The sequence below is a fragment of the Argopecten irradians genome, chromosome 12 (assembly GCF_041381155.1).
Source record: "Argopecten irradians isolate NY chromosome 12, Ai_NY, whole genome shotgun sequence".
Taxonomy (NCBI): Eukaryota; Metazoa; Mollusca; class Bivalvia; order Pectinida; family Pectinidae; genus Argopecten; species Argopecten irradians.
This window is the reverse complement of record NC_091145.1, coordinates 40,649,599-40,673,566: the sequence shown is the minus strand read 5'-3', so window position 1 is coordinate 40,673,566 and position 23,968 is coordinate 40,649,599. Positions and strand designations below refer to the sequence as shown.

At 35.1% G+C, this 23,968-nt stretch overlaps 1 protein-coding gene across 1 annotated transcript in view; it reads left to right on the top strand.

Moving 5' to 3' along the window:
- The first annotated feature begins 352 nt into the window (after positions 1–352).
- LOC138305187 (thioredoxin reductase 1, cytoplasmic-like) overlaps positions 353–23,968 on the top strand; it is a 49,022-nt gene continuing 25,406 nt past the window's right edge. The window contains exons 1-6 of the mRNA XM_069245621.1: positions 353–515; positions 4,749–4,809; positions 5,720–5,806; positions 10,674–10,801; positions 18,055–18,127; positions 18,849–18,917. Coding sequence (XP_069101722.1) covers positions 417–515; positions 4,749–4,809; positions 5,720–5,806; positions 10,674–10,801; positions 18,055–18,127; positions 18,849–18,917 — 517 coding nt within the window. The 5' untranslated portion in view covers positions 353–416. The remainder of the gene's footprint in view (positions 516–4,748; positions 4,810–5,719; positions 5,807–10,673; positions 10,802–18,054; positions 18,128–18,848; positions 18,918–23,968) is intronic.

Sequence of the window (23,968 nt, the reverse complement as noted above, 5' to 3'; positions counted from 1 at the left end):
CAAAAAATGTCCCATTAGAGTGCTGGCTACAGTGGCCACTGTCGATTTTAGAGAGGTCGTCAGTATCTGTGTTATGTAGAAGTTATCATTGAAACTTTGCTTACCCAATTGATTTCTAATTTAGGATTTATTGAATAGGCATGTATATTAACATAGCTTTCACAGTTATTGTAACGTAGGCTACAGACCACTGCCCACCCTGACAGGTAATAGATTATACAGAAACTTCAGGTCATTGACATGTTTTTTTTGCACCTTGTATACTTATTGAAATGCAGCTATACACAATATATATGGTGTATCATCTATTGATGTATGGCCTTATTAAGGATTTTGTTAATTATTGCAGGTGTGTGACATAAACAATCAAGATTAAGCGATCTGGTTCACCTTCCACCGACCCCCCTCCGATAAAGATGCCCCCTGTGGGCGGCCTCAAGGCGGAGGTCATGGACCACGTCGAGAAAAATCAGGTCATGATCTTCAGCAAGACCACCTGTCCATTCTGTACCAAGGTAAGCCCTGATTGTCATCTTCAACTGGGATCAGCATGTAGTAGTAGGTGGCTCCCTCAATTATAGTTACATATGGGAAACCATAGAACACAACAGATAGGAGTAGGACCTTAAATATAAGGGAGACCAGGGCTCGACAATTACATTTGTCCGATTTGTCCGTAACAGTACAAATCTCTGTCGGCTTTTTCACACCTTTATTACCGTCAGACCCGGGGCCTTTAGACGGAATGGGTCAAGTTCAATGGCGGTCTCCATCCATTTGAAAGGATATTTACACATAAATAAATAATAAAGTGTTTGATACAACATGATAAACATTATTTAAAACAAACATAGAAGTGACTCAGAGCTCCAGATAAGATGCGTAAGTGCGTAATTACTCATTAAAAATACATAAAAACGCATTGAAAATAAATTAAATGCGTACAGAATACGCATGAGAAAAAGTAAATACGCATTGATATCTGAAACGATGCGTAAATATTTCCGAGAACAGCTGGAACCATTCGGAATTCTCGGGCTTTATTAATGACGCATGCCCTTTAAACGTTCGACTGACGCTGATCTATAATCGTTCGATTAATCTCGGTGTTTTAGATTGATTTCTGTATGAATTTAAACATGTGACAGACTCAATTTTTGCAAGTAGTTGCGTCAAAATGGAGGCATCAAAACCGGGATGCTATAGGACTAAAAAGAGCGAGAACATCGCATCTATTCTAAAATTCTTCACAAGGGAGCTGAGCACTGCCTATTAACTTTTCAAATTTTCAAGGAATGACACAAATCAGTGAATATATAATATATAATGACCACCCAAGGGACAAAGAGAAAAAGTTTATAGACCAGTGGTCTTTGATTTTGGTCAGCTGTGACCCAAATAATGTGTAGTCTTCAACTCTTCAGAAGTAGTTGGTATTTATACAGACGTGGTTGTTATGACAGGTTTGACTGTTTGTGTTTTTATATATTAATGAACGCAGTGACAGTCTATAAAAAAAAGTTTGAAAACCCTTACAAAGACAGGTCAAAATCAGCATTTAAAGTTTTCACAAGGGTAAATTAAAGTGAATAGTCGGGCAAAGAAAACCAGTATAAATGCGTTCATTGGCCTTCCAAAAGTTCTCACATATTAATACAACGGTTAAGTTCTGCTTAGTTTCCCAGTTCTGACCATTAAAGTAAAGAAAAATTGAAAGCATTGAAAGCGAGGGTGTGTGGAAATGTAACCACGGACATAGTGAGCCGGGAGGACGTTTTAGAATTTCCATACTTTAAATTAATTTCTTCGTACGCAGACAGATTTTGACGAGAGATTTTATTTTTCCATTTCATAAGAAATTATACTGGATACATTCACACCATTTTTACCGACTTAAGCCATTCTTGCCCGACTGTTCACTTTAACCTTTGGAATTTTCAAATCAGCATTGGGAAAAAAAATCAAGGAGTGAAATCAGCATTGAGTTTAAAAATAGAGGGGTAAAAACCCTTTGACCTGAAATTTTATCTGGAGCTCTGGTGACTGACAATTCTCTATTATGGAAAAGAAATAATCAGTATTACCACTGACTTTATAGCTAGTAGCTGCAGTTTTAACATCCAGACACCTATAATCTATTGTGTCATGTTTTTGAATCAACAAACCCCCACCCCCCACCCCCTTCCCTTTCTCTTCCAGTTTCATAGAACAAGTTTGATGTTATATATATTGTATTAATTTCAATTTATCAATTGAAATATATAATTGTAAATGTTTACTAAAACCAACAGTATCCAAATTGTCAGACATAGATGATTTTTTGGTGGGTGCCAAGATCCCTCTGGGATCTCTTGTTTTATATGTGAAGCTCTATCTAATTGAAATTTATCATTCATGTTTTATGTTAGCCGCATATAATATATATATATAATGTACGTGAGGCAAAATGAGGTAGAAAATAGACCTAGTAATCAGTGATGCAGATAATTATTTAAGGAAGGGGTACTTGTACTCTGACTTTTGACAGAGGGCAGTAAAACTCTGACTTTTGACAGGGCAGTAAAACTCTGACTTTTGACAGAGAGCAGTAAAACTCTGACTTTTGACAGGGCAGTAAAACTCTGACTTTTGACAGGGCAGTAAAACTCTGACTTTTGACAGAGAGCAGTAAAACTCTGACTTTTGACAGAGAGCAGTAAAACTCTGACTTTTGACAGAGAGCAGTAAAACTCTGACTTTTGACAGGGCAGTAAAACTCTGACAGCTTTTGACAGAGAGCAGTAAAACTCTTTTTGACAGAGAGCAGTAAAACTCTAACTTTTGACAGAGGCAGTAAAACTCTGACTTTTGACAGGGGCAGTAAAAACTCTGACTTTTGACAGAGGCAGTAAAACTCTGACTTTTGACAGAGAGAGCAGTAAAACTCTGACTTTTGACAGAGAGCAGTAAAACTCTAACTTACTTTTGACAGAGGGCAGTAAAACTCTGACTTTTGACAGAGAGCAGTAAAACTCTAACTTTTGACAGAGAGCAGTAAAACTCTAACTTTTGACAGAGGGCAGTAAAACTCTGACTTTTGACAGAGAGCAGTAAAAACTCTGAACTTTTGACAGAGAGCAGTAAAACTCTGACTTTTGACAGAGAGCAGTAAAACTCTGACTTTTGACAGAGAGCAGTAAAACTCTGACTTTTGACAGAGAGCAGTAAAACTCTAACTTTTGACAGAGGGCAGTAAAACTCTGACTTTTGTACAAACCCAAAACTTAACAAATATTTCAGTAAAAGTTATGACATTGCATAATGTGGGTATAGCGTAAAGTAATGAATGATAAGCTAGAAATCATGCAAATATCTATCTGAAACAAGAGCACAGTTGATGCAGACTCTTAAAACTACCTGGAATTAATCTTATTTTATTTTTGGATGTAAGCGCTCAGACTAATTGGGTTGAGTAATAACTATTGTTGTCCAGGTAATTATTTGTATGTTAATACCAATTATTTGTATGTTAATACCAATTTTAGGGGTAATTTACAGGTTTTCAATGGGTACGCATCTTTACTGGAGCACTGCTATTTACATTTATCTGAGTGTAGGTTGTGATATATAAAACACACAGTTGTAATGCTTGGCCTAAATACATTTTCTACCTGTGGGTTCCGATGGTTTTAGTGTAATTAGTATTGGCCTGTTTACCTGTCTGCTGATGATCTGCGTGATGTTGTTTACCTGTGATGTTGTTTACCTGGTAATGAGGTTCGTTAAGGAGAGTATCAGATTATACAAGTGTAAATCAATACTCACAAGTATCCATCAACACTATCTTACTTAGTGCTGTCATACCTTGGTTTCAGTACCTTGATTGGCACAGGTGAGATTTACATAAATAAGGTTATTGAAGGACAAATTAGTCGGTCAGACTCGACACTAGACAGCTGATTTCAATGAAGACATGTTACACATTCACAGCTGTAGTTTCCCCAAAGCTAGCTTACTTTCATCAATTTGCAGGCTATTCAAATCTTCTACTAAGTGTGTTCAAATGAATAACCTAGACCTTCATTCAATGTCACAGGTCAAACACATGAATACTAAAAATTTTAAACAACTTCTTGTCAGCAACTTTGGGCCTCAAGCTCTAGCATGCTTGGATGAAGGGCTAAAGAGTTTGTTCAAATGAATGACCTTGACCTTCATTCAAGGTCAAATAGGCTAAAATCTTTTAAAAAACTTCAAATGGTATACCAAGTGACCCAGATATCTGCTATAGTATGTCTTCTGACCCAGTGCATGCTGGGATGATTGACTTTGACCTAAACTCCAAAGAGGTTGAGTAGGTGAAAATCATTTAACTTCTCCATAAGTGAAAGGCCTAATTATACTGGGTGTATATCGTGCTGGATGAGGCATTTTCAAGTTTGTTCAGTGTTCACTTGCATGACCTTGACTTACTGGCAAGGTCATAATGTCAAATTTATTAGAAACAACAATTAGAAACACTGCAGTCTATATATATGCAATTTTTTGAAAGTCAAAAAAAAGTTGAGCATTTTCAGCCCATTTAGTTTGTTTGCTTTAGTTTTACGGCCCATCTGCCAGATTACCATTAATGTCCATATATCCTTCTTGCAATCATATGTCCTATTTACTATTAACCAAATGAGAAATACAGGCCCTATTGGCCTCTTGTTTATTATTCTTTAGCCTCTATCACAGAGAAACATTCTTAAATGATGTTCCTTTTACAGGTGAAAGAGCTGTTTAATTCAATGGGCCAAGAATGTAAAGTTCTGGAGCTGGATAAAATAGGTAAGTCTGAGTATAGCAGGATTAAGACAGACTTGGCTGCTGGAGCCAGCTTTGATGTGTCCGGTGTTGGCCTTGATTGGTAATATGTGATGACTGTGATATGTGAACAGCCACTCATACTTTAACGGATCACTTAATTAATCAGACTTTCGGGGTCAGTTACTGGAGCTTAATGCGTCACTATAGATTTCTCTGCTTACATTTTCTGCAATAGGATAGTGCAGCCACATCTTCCGCGATAGGATACAGTGAGCGACGTCTTCCACGATAGGTTACAGTGAGCGACATCTTCTGTGATAGTGTAACGACAGCAGCAGCCATGATTAGTAGTAATGTGATTACTCACGGTGACACTGAATCTATAAATTAGTATTGGAATAACTCATTAGCAGGAAGTAGAGTCAATGTGCAATAGGATCTGTTGTATTTTGGATAATATTTAATTAAAATCAGCAGTGATATTTCGATGATTTGGATAAAATGATACACCAATGTGAATTCAACACATGAATTGTATTGGTACTCATTCTGGGACAATGACCTAACCCTGAAAATCATTATAAATTCCCTTGTGAGAAGAGTACTAACATAACCTGATGTAGCGATTCACAATCATGAACTATTCACAAAAGAAGAAAATGGGATCAAGCTCGTCGTCAGCAGCTGCCTTCAATCTAAAACTGAGAAAAAGAAGGAAAAACAAACTAACATGTATGCATCAGTTGGAATTTATAGCATCAAGCTCGAAGGATTGTATTTAATGATTCTTAAACATCAATCAATTTCTTTAGCCATTTTGAATACCAATGGTATTGTAAATACTTTTACTTATGAACATTTTCCGAATGTGGTTTCTATTGTTTGAACCAACATCCAGAAATATTTCATTTTGAATTTATTTATATTTTAGCTAATGGACCAGACATTCAGAACACTTTGCTGGAAGTTACTGGACAAAAAACTGTGCCAAATGTGTTTATCAACGGTAAACATCTGGGTAAGTATACATTCTTTATCTCCTCCTACACAACTTGTAAATTAACGTTACTAATTATGAAAAAGGCATGAATCTTGGGAAAACTGATATCCTCCCATATTCTAGAATACTTAATCTCCTATTCCTTTCACAAACTAAAGTACACTTTTTTGTGGAAGCTAGGGAAAATATGCATTTGTTTTGAATACTTTGAACAAGAATCCGAGCCTGGGTCTCTGACATGATTATAACCAATGGCTTCAACAACTGAGGCCTATAAACAGGCTCCGTCAGCAGAGAGACTGTATTTTATCCTGTGTACAGGTTGATCCATTCATTTACCGTATTTACATAATTAATATAAACTCTTGTCATAAAATGTGGAAAGTAGAGCATACACAATCAAACCTGTCTATAAAGACCACCAAAGGGACCAAACAGTGGTCTTTATAGCCAAGTGGTCTATATACACAGGTGAAATTGTGTTGAGAATGACCATGGAACACTGAGAAAGTGGTCTTTTTATAGTAACATAAAAAATAAACAACAGATCTTAACAGAAATACAACTTTGGCTCCAATTTTAAATTTTAAAACATAAAAAACATACAAAAACCAATAAAAACTTGTAAAATAAATACTTGACCTAGGTTTGACAGAGGTACCTTGTATGTATATGTGTGTCCTGCATGTATGTATGTATGTGTGTCCTGCATCTCTCTGATACTTAACAATGTATACATGTATTACCTTAAAAATATCAATGTTTGAGAACTTATCCTCTATAAATTATCAGTGAGTTTGTTAGTGTAAATGTGTTGTCCATTGATTGATGTATATTATGAGTATACATAACTACTTTTGTATTAACTTTATTAACTCCAACATACATCTTTCATATATGTTGTATATATGTTGTATTGTATTTGTATGTACAAAACTTTTGAAAATGAATAAAAAATAAATTAAAAAAAAAAAGCAGGTGGAGTAATGTTTATGATAATCTATGGGTAATCATGAGTTTTGATGCAAATCTTTTCACTTTTTGCTACAAAATTTGTTGAAACTAGTACTGTTCTCGGGTAATGCCACTAGAGAGAGTAGTACTGTAATGTTTGACTTTGAATATAGCGAGATTTAATCCGAGATTTAATCCCGCATGAATAAAGCGAATTATATACCTTGTAGTATTTGTTAGTCAAGGACCTCTAGATATACAAATAATATGTAAATATGTATTGATTATTAACAGCTGTATTAGATTTATATTTTATATTGTACATATGATGTCAATGGCATTTATAAGTTCTGTTGCCAGTTTTGCGTGGCAGAATTAAACAACTTCTTCCATTTCATCTTATACTCTACATTTTCATCTTGAAATCTGAAAAGATTAGCTGTGTTAATTTTATGATAATTTTGTTTCATAATTTCTCATGTAAAATGAAAACTAATCATATTTTGTAATCTCATATGTAATATGAAAACTAATCTTATTTCATAATCTCTAATGTAATATGAAAACTACTCTTATTATCCCCCGCCCAACGAAGTTGGCGGGGGATATACAAATGGGTTCCGTCCGTCCGTCCGTCCGTCCGTCCGTCCGTACGAATGGTTTCCGGAGCATAACTCTAAAACCAGTAGAGATATTTCCATGAAACTTCATACACACATTGGTCTTATGGTCTAGTAGTGCCTTTTGCTATTTTTAGGTTTTCATTATTTGCATATTTTCCGTAACCATGGAAACATTGCTGAAAATATCATATTTTTGTACCAGGTTCGTTTCCGGAGCATAACTCTAAAACCAGAAGAGATATTTCCACGAAACTTCATAGACACATTGGTCTTATGGTCTAGTAGTGCCTTTTACTATTTTAAGGTTTTCACTTTTTGTAGCAGAGATATTTCTCTGAAACTTCATAGACACATTGGTCTTATGGTCTAGTATTGCCTTTTGCTATTTTAAGGTTTTCACTTTTTGTACTTTTTTCTGTAACCATGGAAACATTGCTGAAAATGGCAGATTTTTGTGTAAGAATCGTTTCCGGAGCACAATTCTAAAACCAGCAGATATATTTCCATGAAACTTCATAGACACATTGTTCTTATGGTCTAGTAGTGCCTTTTGCTATTTTTAGGTTTTCATTTTTTGCACTTTTTCCGTAACCATGGAAACATTGCTGAAAATATCATATTTTTGTTCCAGGTTCGTTTCCGCAGTATAACTGGAAAACCGGTTGAGATATATGCACGGAACTCCATAGGCACATTAGTCTTATGGTCTAGTAGTGCTTTTGCTATTTTAAGGTTTTCACTTTTTGTACTTTTTTCTGTAACCATGGAAACATTGCTGAAATGGCAGATTTTTGTGTAAGAATCGTTTCCGGAGCACAACTCTAAAACCAGCATAGATATTTCCACGAAACTTCATAGACACATTCTTTTTATGGTCTAGTAGTACCTTTTGCTATTTTTAGGTTTTCATTTTTTGCACTTTTTCCGTTACCATGGAAACATTGCTGAAAATATCATGGTAAATGGCAAATGTTACTTTACAAAACTCCACCCATCTTTGTGTATATAGTCTAATATAAATGTCAAGGATGTATACCTGATTCAACAATTGCAGCCCCGCTCTACTTGAATTATACTCCATCTTTCTTTAGCTCAACTTCCTTTTTCCTGTTTTTTTCATACACATAAGTCTCCACAATCAAACTTACTTCAGCTTTGGTATCTCCATTGGCGGGGGATCTGAATGACTATGTCCTTGTTTCTTAATTTCTAATGTAAAAAGTAATATGAAAACTAATCTTATTTCATAATCTCTTATGTAATATGAAAACTAATCTTATTTTGTAATCTCTCATGTTAAACTCATTTTATATCCTTGATGAAAACTGCCTGATGTGTTATAACAAATGTCAAGTGCCTGTAGTGATCGGCCCAGGAGGTAATTAGTTGTCCAGGTATAATGGGGGGAAACTTGACGTGTTCCAGAGTATAGAAATCTTTAATCAGCTCCAGTAGCTGTTTGAAGTTTGCATTTCTGAATGATTGAGGGCCTATAGAGAATATTGAAGGGGAATTGGATGTCCATATAAAATTTATTGATCATGATAATATGTATGTACAAAAACATTACTTTGATATTTGATGGTTTGGAGGTATAATCAAAAAATATTTTAAGACTTTGCAATTTGTATATTTGTTTTAAAATCTTTTTTAAAGATTTTTAGGTCACCTGAGACGACAAGTCTCAAGTGACTTATATATTCTAATCGCCTTTTGTACGTCCCCACCCCCCATGGGGCTGTTTGAGGGGCCAAAGGGGTAAAATTGATTAAAATTTCAAAAATCTTCTTCTCTACTCACAGATGTGGTAGAATCAAATACTCTTCATAGATAGAAAGGTCTTAAGGTCCTTTACAAAAATTGTGATTTATAAGACCCTGGGGTCTCTTAAGTTTCCCTCTGGGGAGGGGTTAAGTTTACTATAGTTTATATAGGAAAAACACATTTTTGAGCATTATTTGGTCATTTGTAATAGGAAATGAGTCAAATGTTGTCAGAATTATCAGTATGAGATGGCCATTAAATCCTATTAACACATTTCCTATGACTGACCCCAAGGGAAAAACACATTAATGAGCATTTTTTGCTCAATTTTCGTAGGAAATTAGTCAAACTTGGTTGGAATTATTAGCCTAAGATATAGCATTTTAACATCCATATCAGTCCTCGATGACCCCCTGTTTATATGTCTTTTATTTGTTTCATTATTTGTTTCATTATATATTTTAACTTGGGTGTTCTTTAAGGCCCATGGGCCTCTTGTTAAAACATACTTGATATTTAAACGTAACATCAACAATCACACACACGTTCATGCAAATCTAACATTTTTCAATAACATTCGGGACCACTCAGCCACTGAAACCCTAGTCCCAAGTGATGTCTAGTAGGGCACCGTTCTCCTTTTCCTTAGATCAGTACATGACAGGTTTGAAAATTTCACAGATTTTGTTGGGGGACTGAATGACACAACCCATACATTGTCCTTTCCCTTATCTAATCACCTGTATAACACAGGTATGTTGTATTGACTTTACCTGCAGTTACCTTCACATCAATAAAATCATCTATATTAACGTCAATTACTCACTACAAACTTTATACTGAGTCGTTCAATTAGTCGAAATGTTTCTCACCTGAAAAAACAAATTAAGTGTCTATATTTACCTACAGAAATCAATTACAAGATCAAATATCACTCGATTCACAGATATGTTAAGATGTAAACAGATTTTAATGCTGAATGATTTAACAGATATATGGACAGTTTAACTTAAGAGCTAAAAACTGTTGGTTAGATGTTTGCTTTTAGCTCACCTGACCTGAAATTGCTACTTTAAATCGCTACTAGTCATAGAGTTTTGCATGGACTGTAACCAAATTTGGCCAGAAACATCCTCATGGGAAGGGGAACAGAGTTTGTATAAATTTTGTCTCTGACCCTTTGGAGCAGAATAAGTGGGGCCCAACAGTGAAATTATAGGTAGATATCTAAAATACTTCAGAATAATGAACCTGTATTCAGAAAATTACTTGGCATAACAAACCAGGTGAGTGATACAGGCCCTGTGGTCCTCTTGTTGTGTGGTCACATGTATCACTAAATACAGTTTTACAATATCATCTCCAAATTCATATTTCACATCATAATAACTATCTACTGTACAGTATGAAATGTTAATGTGTAATTTATTTTTATGGTTTTATGGAGATCATGGGTGGAAATATTAGACCCAATAGGACAAACTAGTACAATAACAAATAAAAAGCACTGTTGTTAAAATGTAAAGTTATTGTTTTGTCAATAGGCGGCTGTGATGACACACTGAAGGCACACAAAAATGGTAGTCTACAAGCTATGCTTCAGGATGCAACAAACTACGACTATGATCTGATCGTGATAGGGGGTGGCTCCGGTGGCTTGGCAGCGTCCAAGGTAATGTGTCATGTTATCAATTTACATAAACATAGACAGATATTCAGGTCATTTGACAGCTTCACAGAAAACATTTTGTGTAAATATATAGTCATGCTTCGTCCGTCGTCATTCGCCATCCGTGAACTTTTCATCCCCCGCTTTCACCAAAACAGGGAATTTTAATTTCGGTTTGTCCATCTGTCTGTCCGTCTGTCTGTCTGTCTGTCTGTCTGTATGTCTGTCTGTCTGTCTGTACACTTGGTTACCATGCAATAACTGCCACAAATCTGAAGTAATGTTTTTTTTTAGGGCTGAAACGATTAGTAATTTTTTGTATTCGATTATTCGGTCACACGTAATCGTATTCGATTAATCGTTTGAATTGAAGGGACCGGGAGTACTATATTGTTTAAACTTCGTACTGACTTCCGCCCAGTGATGTTTATTAATAATAACACCTAACGTTACCGTATAATATGACAGAGGACATTTTTTAAATATTTGCCCAACAGGATTTTATATGTGCCGACCGCAAAATATCATAAGCCTATCCAACAAATAAGAAAAGTATTTTTTGGTATTTTATAGCGATGACAAAAACAATACGTATTTTATCCCCAAGACAAAATAGCTTTCCAAAATGAATTTCCGTTCGCCTGGTATATATTACCTGTTGTCAGATATGAAATAATCTTCCTGTAACATAAAAACTCACAATTAATTGGTGAAATCAAGTCTGCTAACCCTAGCTGAAGCTAAGATTGACGTGACCTTCACCTTGCTGAAGAACGGAATACGACTAATTCACCTGTAACCTGTAAATCCTTACCTGACAATTTTAGAGACAAATTTACGCCACGGGTAGTCGACACATGACATAATTTTTCTGTAAAATTTTTCGTCCCCTTGTGTCAATGTCAATGAACTTTTTTTATTTCCGTGATCAAAAAAATAAAATAAATCAACAACTCTTATATTCAATTAGAATATGAACAAAAACTTTCTTTTTATATGATAAACACATGCAATAGTAAAATTTAAATGTTCAAGATTACTGCTCCTTCCGCTCCCCCGAGCGTCCCGGCGGCGATTAGGCCTCCGTGACGTAACAACATGGAGTCGATCGCTAGTGAAAATTGGCGAACAGCGTGTTGCAAGCTTTCTCATGACATCCACTTTTTCATTGATTAATGACTTTAACATCCACAGAGACGTAATTTAACAAGTATTTCTCACATCATTTATGTTTTGTTGAGTTCAAAACATGTACATAAAGAGATGAAACTCCAGTCGGAATGGCTTACTCAGAAATCCATGATCTGTCAACGTGTTTAGTCAGCTTACAATGCACTGGCTATGCATGTTACGATTAACGATTAATGAAATCTTTAATCGATTATCAGCAATTCGCTTCATTAATCTAATCGCCTCCGATTATTCGACTAATCGTTTCAGCCCTATTTTTTTTATCTTTGACCCTATTTGGCTGAGCTATGGCCCTTTAAATAACAAAAAATGCCATTTTTTACTGTTTCTGTTTAATGACTCTTGCAAATATTACCTGATTTTCTCAAAATTGATACCATGGTTAAATTTCTCAAGACTTTGGCCAAGTTCGATTGGGACTTTGATTGGGCCCTATTTTGTGGAGAATTGGCCCTTCGATTAACGAAAAAAGGCACTTTCGGCTGTTTCCGTTTTATAACTCTAGCAAATATCACCAGATTTTCTCGAAACTTCGTAAAATGATTAAATGTCTCAGGGCCTTGGCAAAATTTGATTGGGACTTTGATTTGACCCTATTTTGCTGAGTTATGGCCCTTTAAATAACGAAAAATACCATTTTTGGCTGTTTCTGTTCAATAACTCTCGCAAATATTACCAGATTTTCTGGAAACTTGGTACCATATGATAAATGTCTCAGGGCCTTGGCCAAGTTTGATCGGGACTTTGATTGGACCCTATTTGACTGAGTTATGGCCCTTAGATTAACAAAAATTGATATTTCCGTCATCAATTTCCGTCTGTTTTTAGGTCACCTGAGACGAAGTCTCAAGTGACCTATTCTAATCGCCTTTTGTCGTCGTCTTCCGTCGTTCGTCGTCCGTAGTATGTCCGTAAACAATCTAAATTTTTGACTTCTTCTCCAAAACTGCTGAAGCAATTTCAATGAAATTTTGCACAAACCTTCTAAGGCATAAGACCAACGAAGAATTGTGAATTATATGGTCCCCACCCCCCAGGGGGCTGTGGGAGGGGGTAAAATTGAGTAAAATTTCAAAAATCTTCTTCTCTACTCACAGATGTGGTAGAATCAAATACTCTTCATAGATAGAAAGGTCTGAAGGCCCTCTACAAAAATTGTGAATTATATGACCCTGGGGTCTCAGGTTTCCCCCTGGGGAGGGGGTTAAGTTTACAATATGTTTATACTCGGAAAACACATTTTTGAGCATTATTTGGTCATTTGTAATAGGAAATGAGTCAAATGTTGTCAGAATTATCAGTATGAGATGGCCATTTAATCCTATTAACAAATTTTCTATGACTGACCCCAAGGGGCCTTAGGGGCGGGGTCAAAAGGGGTCAAATAGGCTAAAACTTCAAAAATCTTCTTCTGAAATTCTGGAAATGGTAGAATGAAATACTTTTCATAAATAGAAAGGTCTTAAGGTCCTTTACAAAAATTGTGAATTATACGACCCTGGGGTCTCATGTTTCCCCCTGGGGAGGGGGTCAAGTTTACTGTAGTTTATATAGGCAAAACACATTTATGAGCATTTTTTGCTCAATTTTCATTGGAAACGAGTCAAACTTAGTTAGAATTATTAGCCTGAGATAGAATTTTAACATCATATCCATATTGGTCCAGGTCGACCCTCTGGGGGCAGAGGGGCGGGGCCAAAAAAGGTCAAATAGGCTAAAACTTCAAAAATATTCTTCTAAAATTCTGGAAATGGTAGAATCAAATACACTTTATAGATGAAAAGGTCTGAAAGTGTGTTTTATAAAAATTGTTAATTTGATGACCCTGGGGTTTCATGTTTCCCCTTGGGGAGGGGGTCAAGTTTTCTATAGTTTATATAGGAAAAACACATTAATGAGCATTTTTTGCTCAATTTTCATAGGAAATGAGTCAAACTTGGTTAGAATTATTAGCCTGAGATAGAATTTTAATATCATATCCACATTGGTCCTGACCGACCCCCTGGGGGCAGAGGGGCGGGGCTAATAAAGGGTCAAATAGGCTAAAACTTAAAAAATCTTCTAAAATTCTGGAAATAGTAAAATCAAATAATTATAGATGGAAAGGTCTTAAGGTGTTTTATAAAAATTGTGAATTATATGACCTTGGGGTCTCATGTTACCCCCTGGGGAGGGGTCAAGTTAACTTTAATTTATATAGGAAAAACATATTTGTGAACATAATTTGCCCAATTTTCATAGAAAATTTGTCAAACTTGATTAGAATTATTAGCCTAATATATAGCATTTTAACATCCATATCTGTCCTCGATGACCCCTTGGGGGACCAGAGGGGCAGGACCAAACAGGGTCAAAATGATTAAAATTTCAAAAAATACCTCTAAGTTCACAGGTTTGATAGAAGCAAATACTCTTCATAGTCCAAAAAGTCAAATTTAATAATCACTGACCAACTTCAAGGCCCAGCATATAGTGTTTATATGTCTTTAATTTGTTTCATTATTTGTTTCATTATATATTCTAACTCAGGTGACCGTTAAGGCCCATGGGCCTCTTGTTGTTCAGTAACTTTTGCAAATATTACTGGATTTTCTTGAAACTTGGTAACATGGTTAAATATCTCAGGACCTTGGCCAAATTCGATTGGCACTTTCATTAGACCGACTTAATGTGCCTTTGATTAATGGAAGCGGGGGATAGAAATTCCATGAATTTGCTTCTTATTCAAATGACTTCTCCTCAATAACTGAAAGGCCCATGGTACTGATATTAGGCCTGTAGTATGATGGAATAAAGAACTACTAAGTTTGTTCAAATGAATGACTTTGACCTTCATTCAACGTCACAGGTTAAAAAGGCTAAAATCTTTAAGAAACTTCTTCTCATTAACCAAAATGCCTAAGGTACTGATATTAGGCTTGTTGCTTACTGGGATGAAGGGCTACTAAGTTTGCTCAAATGAAAGACCTTGACCTTCATTCAAAGTCACATAGGTCAAAAAGGCTAGAATATTTAAATTACTACTTGTGAATAACTAAGGGGCCTAGACACCTGATATCAAGCCTTTAGCATGCTAGGATAAAGTGAAACCAAGTTTGATCAGATGAATGACCTCGACTTTCATTCAAGGTCACATGGGTCAAATAAGTTAAATCTTTAAATCATTTCCTGTGAAAAACTAAGGGGCCTAGAGACCTCATATTAAGCCTTTAGCGTGCTGGGATGAAGTGCTACCAAGTTTGTTCAGATTAATGAGCTCGATCTTAATTCAAGGTCAAAGGGGTCAAAAAGGCTACAATCTTTAAACGTACAACTAACTGTGTATTTCAGTTGTATTCTATATTATACTAGCAGTCAGATGACAGTTAAGGCCCATTTGGCCTCTTGTTAAAAATGTATCCATCCTCATCATGAGTCAGATCATTTTGTTGTAAAAAGCAAATTGAATCTACAAAGCCCTGAATAGGTAACACTCATATATTGAACCTTGGTCAATATCAGAACATGTCTTGTTTTGTATTGCTGTTACCTGTCATTTAAGATGTTATTACATGTACCTGTGTATCAAACTGTCATCAGAACATGCCTTATTTTGTATTGTTTTTACCTGTAATTGATGTCGTTATTTTGTATTGTTGTTACCTGTAATTGATGTCGTTATTTTGTATTATTGTTACCTGTAATTGATGTCGTTATTTTGTATTATTGTTACCTGTAATTGATGTCGTTATTTTGTATTATTGTTACCTGTAATTGATGTCGTTATTTTGTATTATTGTTACCTGTAATTGATGTCGTTATTTTGTATTATTGTTACCTGTAATTGATGTCGTTATTTTGTATTATTGTTACCTGTAATTGATGTCGTTTTCTTGTATTGCTGTTACCTGTAATTGATGTCGTTTTCTTGTATTGCTGTTACCTGTAATTGATAAAGTTAGTACATGTACCTGTATTTAACATTGTCACTGTATCAGAACACGCCTCGTTTTTTATTGTTTTTACCTGTAATTGATGTTGTTATTTTGTATTATTGTTACCTGTAACTGATATCGTTTTCTTGTATTGCTGTTACCTGTAATTAATAAAATTAGTACATGTTCCTGTATATCATATTGTCACTGTATCAGAACATGACTCCCTTTTTATTGTGTTTACCTGTAATTGATGTTGTTATTTTGTATTATTGTTACCTGTAATTGATGTCGTTTTCTTGTATTGCTGTTACCTGTAATTAATAAAATTAGTACATGTTCCTGTATATCATATTGTCACTGTATCAGAACATGACTCCCTTTTTATTGTTTTTACCTGTAATTGATGTTGTTATTTTTGTATTGCTGTTACCTGTAATTAATAAAATTAGTACATGTTCCTGTATATCATATTGTCACTGTATCAGAATACGCCTCCTTTTTTATTGTTTTTACCTGTAATTGATGTCATTATTTTGTATATTTGTTACCTGTGTTTAATGAAGTTATTACCTGTGTTTGTTACCTGTTATTGATGTAGTTATTACCTGTGTTTGTTACCTGTAATTGATGTAGTTATTACCTTTGTTTGTTACCTGTAATTGATTTAGTTATTACCTGTGTTAGTTACCTGTAATTGATGTAGTTATTACCTTTGTTTGTTACCTGTAATTGATGTAGTTATTACCTATTTTTGTTACCTGTAATTGATGTAGTTATTACCTGTGTTTGTTACCTGTAATTGATGTAGTTATTACCTGTGTTTGTTACCTGTAATTGATGTAGTTATTACCTGTGTTTGTGTTACCTGTTATTGATGTAGTTATTACCTGTGTTTGTTACCTGTAATTGATGTAGTTATTACCTGTGCTAGTTACCTGTAATTGATGTAGTTATTACCTGTGTTTGTTACCTGTAATTGATGTAGTAATTACCTGTGTTTGTAACCTGTAATTGATGTAGTTATTACCTGTGTTTGTTACCTGTAATTGATTTAGTTATTACCTGTGTTCATTACCTGTAATTGATTTAGTTATTACCTGTGTTTGTTACCTGTAATTGATGTAGTTATTACCTGTGTTCGTTACCTGTAATTGATGTAGTTATTACATGTGTTTGTTACCTGTAATTGATGTAGTTATTACCTGTGTTTGTTACCTGTAATTGATGTAGTTATTACCTGTGTTTGTTACCTGTAATTGATGTAGTTATTACCTGTGTTTGTTACCTGTAATTGATGTAGTTATTACCTGTGTTAGTTACCTGTAATTGATGTAGTTATTACCTGTGTTTGTTACCTGTTAATTGATGTAGTTATTACCTGTGTTTGTTACCTGTAAATGATGTAGTTATTACCTGTGTTTGTTACCTGTAATTGATGTAGTTATTACCTGTGTTTGTTACCTGTAATTAATGTAGTTATTACCTGTGTTTGTTACCTGTTATTGATGTAGTTATTACCTGTGTTTGTTACCTGTAATTGATGTAGTAATTACCTGTGTTTGTAACCTGTAATTGATGTAGTTATTACCTGTGTTTGTTACCTGTAATTGATTTAGTTATTACCTGTGTTCATTACCTGTAATTGATTTAGTTATTACCTGTGTTTGTTACCTGTAATTGATGTAGTTATTACCTGTGTTCGTTACCTGTAATTGATGTAGTTATTACCTGTGTTTGTTACCTGTAATTGATGTAGTTATTACCTGTGTTTGTTACCTGTAATTGATGTAGTTATTACCTGTGTTTGTTACCTGTAATTGATGTAGTTATTACCTGTGTTTGTTACCTGTAATTGATGTAGTTATTACCTGTGTTTGTTACCTGTAAATGATGTAGTTATTACCTGTGTTTGTTACCTGTAATTGATGTAGTTATTACCTGTGTTTGTTACCTGTAATTAATGTAGTTATTAACTGTGTTTGTTACCTGTAATTGATGTAGTTATTACCTGTGTTTGTTACCTGTAATTGATGTAGTTGTTACCTGTGTTAGTTACCTGTAAATGATGTAGTTATTACCTGTGTTTGTTACCTGTAATTGATGTAATTATTACCTGTAATTGATGTATTTATTACCTGTGCTTTGTAGGAGGCCGCTTCACTAGGAAAGTCGGTTGCTGTGTTTGACTTTGTGAAGCCTACCCCTATAGGGACAACATGGGGTAAGTTATTCATCTTATCTCTTCTGTCTAAGTTCAGTCCTTTCCTTTGTTTTATCTCTGTTTTAATTTGTGATACTTTATATGTGGATTCGTTTAGTTACATTTGTATTAATTTTGATTTGTTCTATAATTTTGACCTGTGTTTTGAAGGTTTAGATTTTACTGTACCTGTATAATCAATGTTTGGCTGATATTTCTGTTGTATATACACTGTAGTGATAGCCATATATAGGGATTGAATGTATTTTACTCTGGAATAATTTATGAAAAAAAAAACACATTTGAAAGGTTATTATGTTATATTTAAAATTATGACACCCATATACGAGGAGAAACGAGATTAAAGGAACAGCTTGATGACAAAGTCATTCCACAACGTCGTGTTTTCAAGCTTCCCCTTCCGGTCGACCTTTTTTTTTTAGCAAATGACAAAAGATGAACAAGAGATAGTTAAAATAAGATTTGATTGACTTATTACAGTAAACCTTAGTTGATTCTATATCAAGAAACAACTCATTAAAGGTTATACATTAAAATATTGTGGGGGGACTTTTTTTATTGATATAAAACTGGAGTGATGTTTGAAATCAGCTGATCGATGCATGAGAATCGTTGTACTCATAGTGTTTTCACAGGCAAATGTTTGTTTTTGTCAGTTGGTTGATTCATATAGTGATGAAACACTCAGAATGTAAATATATGTATATGTCTTGTTTTTCAGGCCTGGGTGGTACCTGTGTCAATGTCGGCTGTATACCCAAAAAGTTGATGCACCAGGCTGCTATACTGGGTAAGTTTGATAACACTAGTGACTGTGTCTCTAACTTTACGACACTTTAATAATACACATGACTTAATTATCAATTTTTATCCAGTGGTCTAGGATGACCATAATTAATGTCTATTTTCTTGATAGTGTTATCGGATAAAACTGGGAAAAAATCAGCGTTATAGGATTGATTGGTTAGTGTTATTGGAGCTGAAGTGGTTACTTAGGTAACAGGCTCAATATTGATCTATCCTTGTTAACTAGCACATGAATTAAGTCTGCCTTCAGGAATCTCTGGTCTCTCTGTCATGGACATATATACAAAGTGTCAATCTCTGGTCTATCTGTCATGGACATATATACAAGGTGTCAATCTCTGGTCTAACTGTCATGGACATATATATATCCAAAGTGTCAACCTCTGGTCTATCTGTCATGGACATATATATATATATATATACAAAGTGTCAATCTTTGGTCTATCTGTCATGGACATGTATACAAAGTGTCAATCTCTGGTCTATCTGTCATGGACATATATATATATATACAAAGTGTCAATCTCTGGTCTATCTGTCATGGACATATATACAAAGTGTCAATCTCTGGTCTATCTGTCATGGACATATATACAAAGTGTCAATCTCTGGTCTATCTGTCATGGACATATATACAAAGGTGTCAATCTCTGGTCTATCTGTCATGGACATATATACAAAGTGTCAATCTCTGGTCTATCTGTCATGGACATATATACAAAGTGTCAATCTCTGGTCTATCTGTCAATGACATATATACAAGGTGTCAATCTCTGGTCTATCTGTCAATGACATATATACAAGGTGTCAATCTCTGGTCTATCTGTCATGGACATATATACAAAGTGTCAATCTCTGGTCTATCTGTCATGGACATATATACAAAGTGTCAATCTCTGGTCTATCTGTCATGGACATATATACAAAGTGTCAATCTCTGGTCTATCTGTCATGGACATATATACAAAGTGTCAATCTCTGGTCTATCTGTCAAGGACATATATACAAAGTGTCAATCTCTGGTCTATCTGTCATGGACATATATACAAAGTGTCAATCTCTGGTCTATCTGTCATGGACATATATACAAAGTGTCAATCTCTGGTCTATCTGTCATGGACATATATACAAAGTGTCAATCTCTGGTCTATCTGTCATGGACATATATATATATATATACAAAGTGTCAATCTCTGGTCTCTCTGTCATGGACATATATACAAAGTGTCAATCTCTGGTCTATCTGTCATGGACATATATACAAAGTGTCAATCTCTGGTCTATCTGTCATGGACATATATACAAAGTGTCAATCTCTGGTCTATCTGTCATGGACATATATACAAAGTGTCAATCTCTGGTCTATCTGTCATGGACATATATACAAGGTGTCAATCTCTGGTCTATCTGTCATGGACATATATATATATATATATATATACAAAGTGTCAATCTCTGGTCTATCTGTCATGGACATATATACAAAGTGTCAATCTCTGGTCTATCTGTCATGGACATGTATATATATACAAAGTGTCAATCTCTGGTCTATCTGTCAAGGGATACATATATACAAAGTGTCAATCTCTGGTCTATCTGTCATGGACATATATACAAAGTGTCAATCTCTGGTCTATCTGTCATGGACATGTATACAAGGTGTCAATCTCTGGTCTATCTGTCATGGACATATATACAAAGTGTCAATCTCTGGTCTATCTGTCATGGACATATATACAAAGTGTCAATCTCTGGTCTATCTGTCATGGACATATATACAAAGTGTCAATCTCTGGTCTATCTGTCATGGACATATATACAAAGTGTCAATCTCTGGTCTATCTGTCATGGACATATATACAAAGTGTCAATCTCTGTCTGGTCTATCTGTCATGGACATATATACAAAGTGTCAATCTCTGGTCTATCTGTCATGGACATATATACAAAGGTGTCAATCTCTGGTCTATCTGTCATGACATATATACAAAGTGTCAATCTCTGGTCTATCTGTCATGGACATATATACAAAGTGTCAATCTCTGGTCTATCTGTCATGGACATATATACAAGGTGTCAATCTCTGGTCTATCTGTCATAGACATATATACAAAGTGTCAATCTCTGGTCTATCTGTCATGGACATATATACAAAGTGTCAATCTCTGGTCTATCTGTCAATGACATATATACAAAGTGTCAATCTCTGGTCTATCTGTCATGGACATATATACAAGGTGTCAATCTCTGGTCTATCTGTCATGGACATATATACAAAGTGTCAATCTCTGGTCTATCTGTCATGGACATATATACAAAGTGTCAATCTCTGGTCTATCTGTCATGGACATATATACAAAGTGTCAATCTCTGGTCTATCTGTCATGGACATATATATACAAGGTGTCAATCTCTGGTCTATCTGTCATGGACATATATACAAAGTGTCAATCTCTGGTCTCTCTGTCATGGACATATATATACAAGGTGTCAATCTCTGGTCTATCTGTCATGGACATATATACAAAGTGTCAATCTCTGGTCTATCTGTCAATGACATATATATACAAGGTGTCAATCTCTGGTCTATCTGTCATGGACATATATACAAAGTGTCAATCTCTGGTCTATCTGTCATGGACATATATACAAAGTGTCAATCTCTGGTCTCTCTGTCATGGACATATATACAAAGTGTCAATCTCTGGTCTATCTGTCATGGACATATATACAAGGTGTCAATCTCTGGTCTATCTGTCATGGACATATATACAAGGTGTCAATCTCTGGTCTATCTGTCATGGACATATATACAAAGTGTCAATCTCTGGTCTATCTGTCATGGACATATATATACAAAGTGTCAATCTCTGGTCTATCTGTCATGGACATATATACAAAGTGTCAATCTCTGGTCTATCTGTCATGGACATATATACAAAGTGTCAATCTCTGGTCTCTCTGTCATGGACATATATATACAAGGTGTCAATCTCTGGTCTATCTGTCATGGACATATATACAAAGTGTCAATCTCTGGTCTATCTGTCATGGACATATATACAAAGGTGTCAATCTCTGGTCTATCTGTCATGGACATATATACAAGGTGTCAATCTCTGGTCTATCTGTCATGGACATATATACAAAGTGTCAATCTCTGGTCTCTGTCATGGACATATATATACAAAAAGTCAATCTCTGGTCTCTCTGTCATGGACATATAAACAAAGTGTCAACCTCTGGTCTATCTATCATGGACATATATACAAAGTGTCAATCTCTGGTCTATCTGTCATGGACATATATACAAAGTGTCAATCTCTGGTCTATCTGTCATGGACATATATACAAAGGTGTCAATCTCTGGTCTATCTGTCATGGACATATATACAAAGTGTCAATCTCTGGTCTATCTGTCATGGACATATATACAAAGTGTCAATCTCTGGTCTATCTGTCATGGACATATATACAAAGTGTCAATCTCTGGTCTATCTGTCATGGACATATATACAAAGTGTCAAATCTCTGGTCAATCTGTCATGGACTATATATACTGTCATGGACATATATATACAAAAGTGTCAATCTCTGGTCTCTCTGTCATGGACATATATACAAAGTGTCAATCTCTGGTCTATCTGTCATGGACATATATACAAGGTGTCAATCTCTGGTCTATCTGTCATGGACATATATACAAAGTGTCAATCTCTGGTCTCTCTGTCATGGACATATATATACAAAGTGTCAATCTCTGGTCTCTCTGTCATGGACATATATACAAAGTGTCAATCTCTGGTCTATCTGTCATGGACATATATACAAAGTGTCAATCTCTGGTCTATCTGTCATGGACATATATACAAAGTGTCAATCTCTGGTCTATCTGTCATGGACATATATACAAAGTGTCAATCTCTGGTCTATCTGTCATGGACATATATACAAAGTGTCAATCTCTGGTCTATCTGTCATGGACATATATAAAAAGTGTCAATCTCTGGTCTATCTGTCAAGGACATATATACAAGGTGTCAATCTCTGGTCTATCTGTCATGGACATATATACAAAGTGTCAATCTCTGGTCTATCTGTCATGGACATATATACAAAGTGTCAATCTCTGGTCTCTCTGTCATGGACATATATACAAAGTGTCAATCTCTGGTCTATCTGTCATGGACATATATACAAAGTGTCAATCTCTGGTCTATCTGTCATGGACATATAATACAAAGTGTCAATCTCTGGTCTATCTGTCATGGACATATATACAAAGTGTCAATCTCTGGTCTATCTGTCATGGACATATATACAAAGTGTCAATCTCTGGTCTATCTGTCATGGACATATATACAAAGTGTCAATCTCTGGTCTATCTGTCATGGACAACATATATAACAAAGTGTCAATCTCTGGTCTATCTGTCATGGACATATATATACAAGGTGTCAATCTCTGGTCTCTGTCATGGACATATATACAAAGTGTCAATCTCTGGTCTATCTGTCATGGACATATATACAAAGTGTCAATCTCTGGTCTATCTGTCATGGACATATATACAAAGTGTCAATCTCTGGTCTATCTGTCATGGACATATATACAAAGTGTCAATCTCTGGTCTCTCTGGTCATCGGACATATATACAAAGTGTCAATCTCTGGTCTATCTGTCATGGACATATATACAAAGTGTCAATCTCTGGTCTATCTGTCATGGACATATATACAAAGTGTCAATCTCTGGTCTATCTGTCATGGACATATATACAAAGTGTCAATCTCTGGTCTATCTGTCATGGACATATATATACAAGTGTCAATCTCTGGTCTATCTGTCATGGACATATATACAAAGTGTCAATCTCTGGTCTATCTGTCATGGACATATATACAAAGTGTCAATCTCTGGTCTCTCTGTCATGGACATATATACAAGGTGTCAATCTCTGGTCTATCTGTCATGGACATATATACAAAGTGTCAATCTCTGGTCTATCTGTCATGGACATATATACAAAGTGTC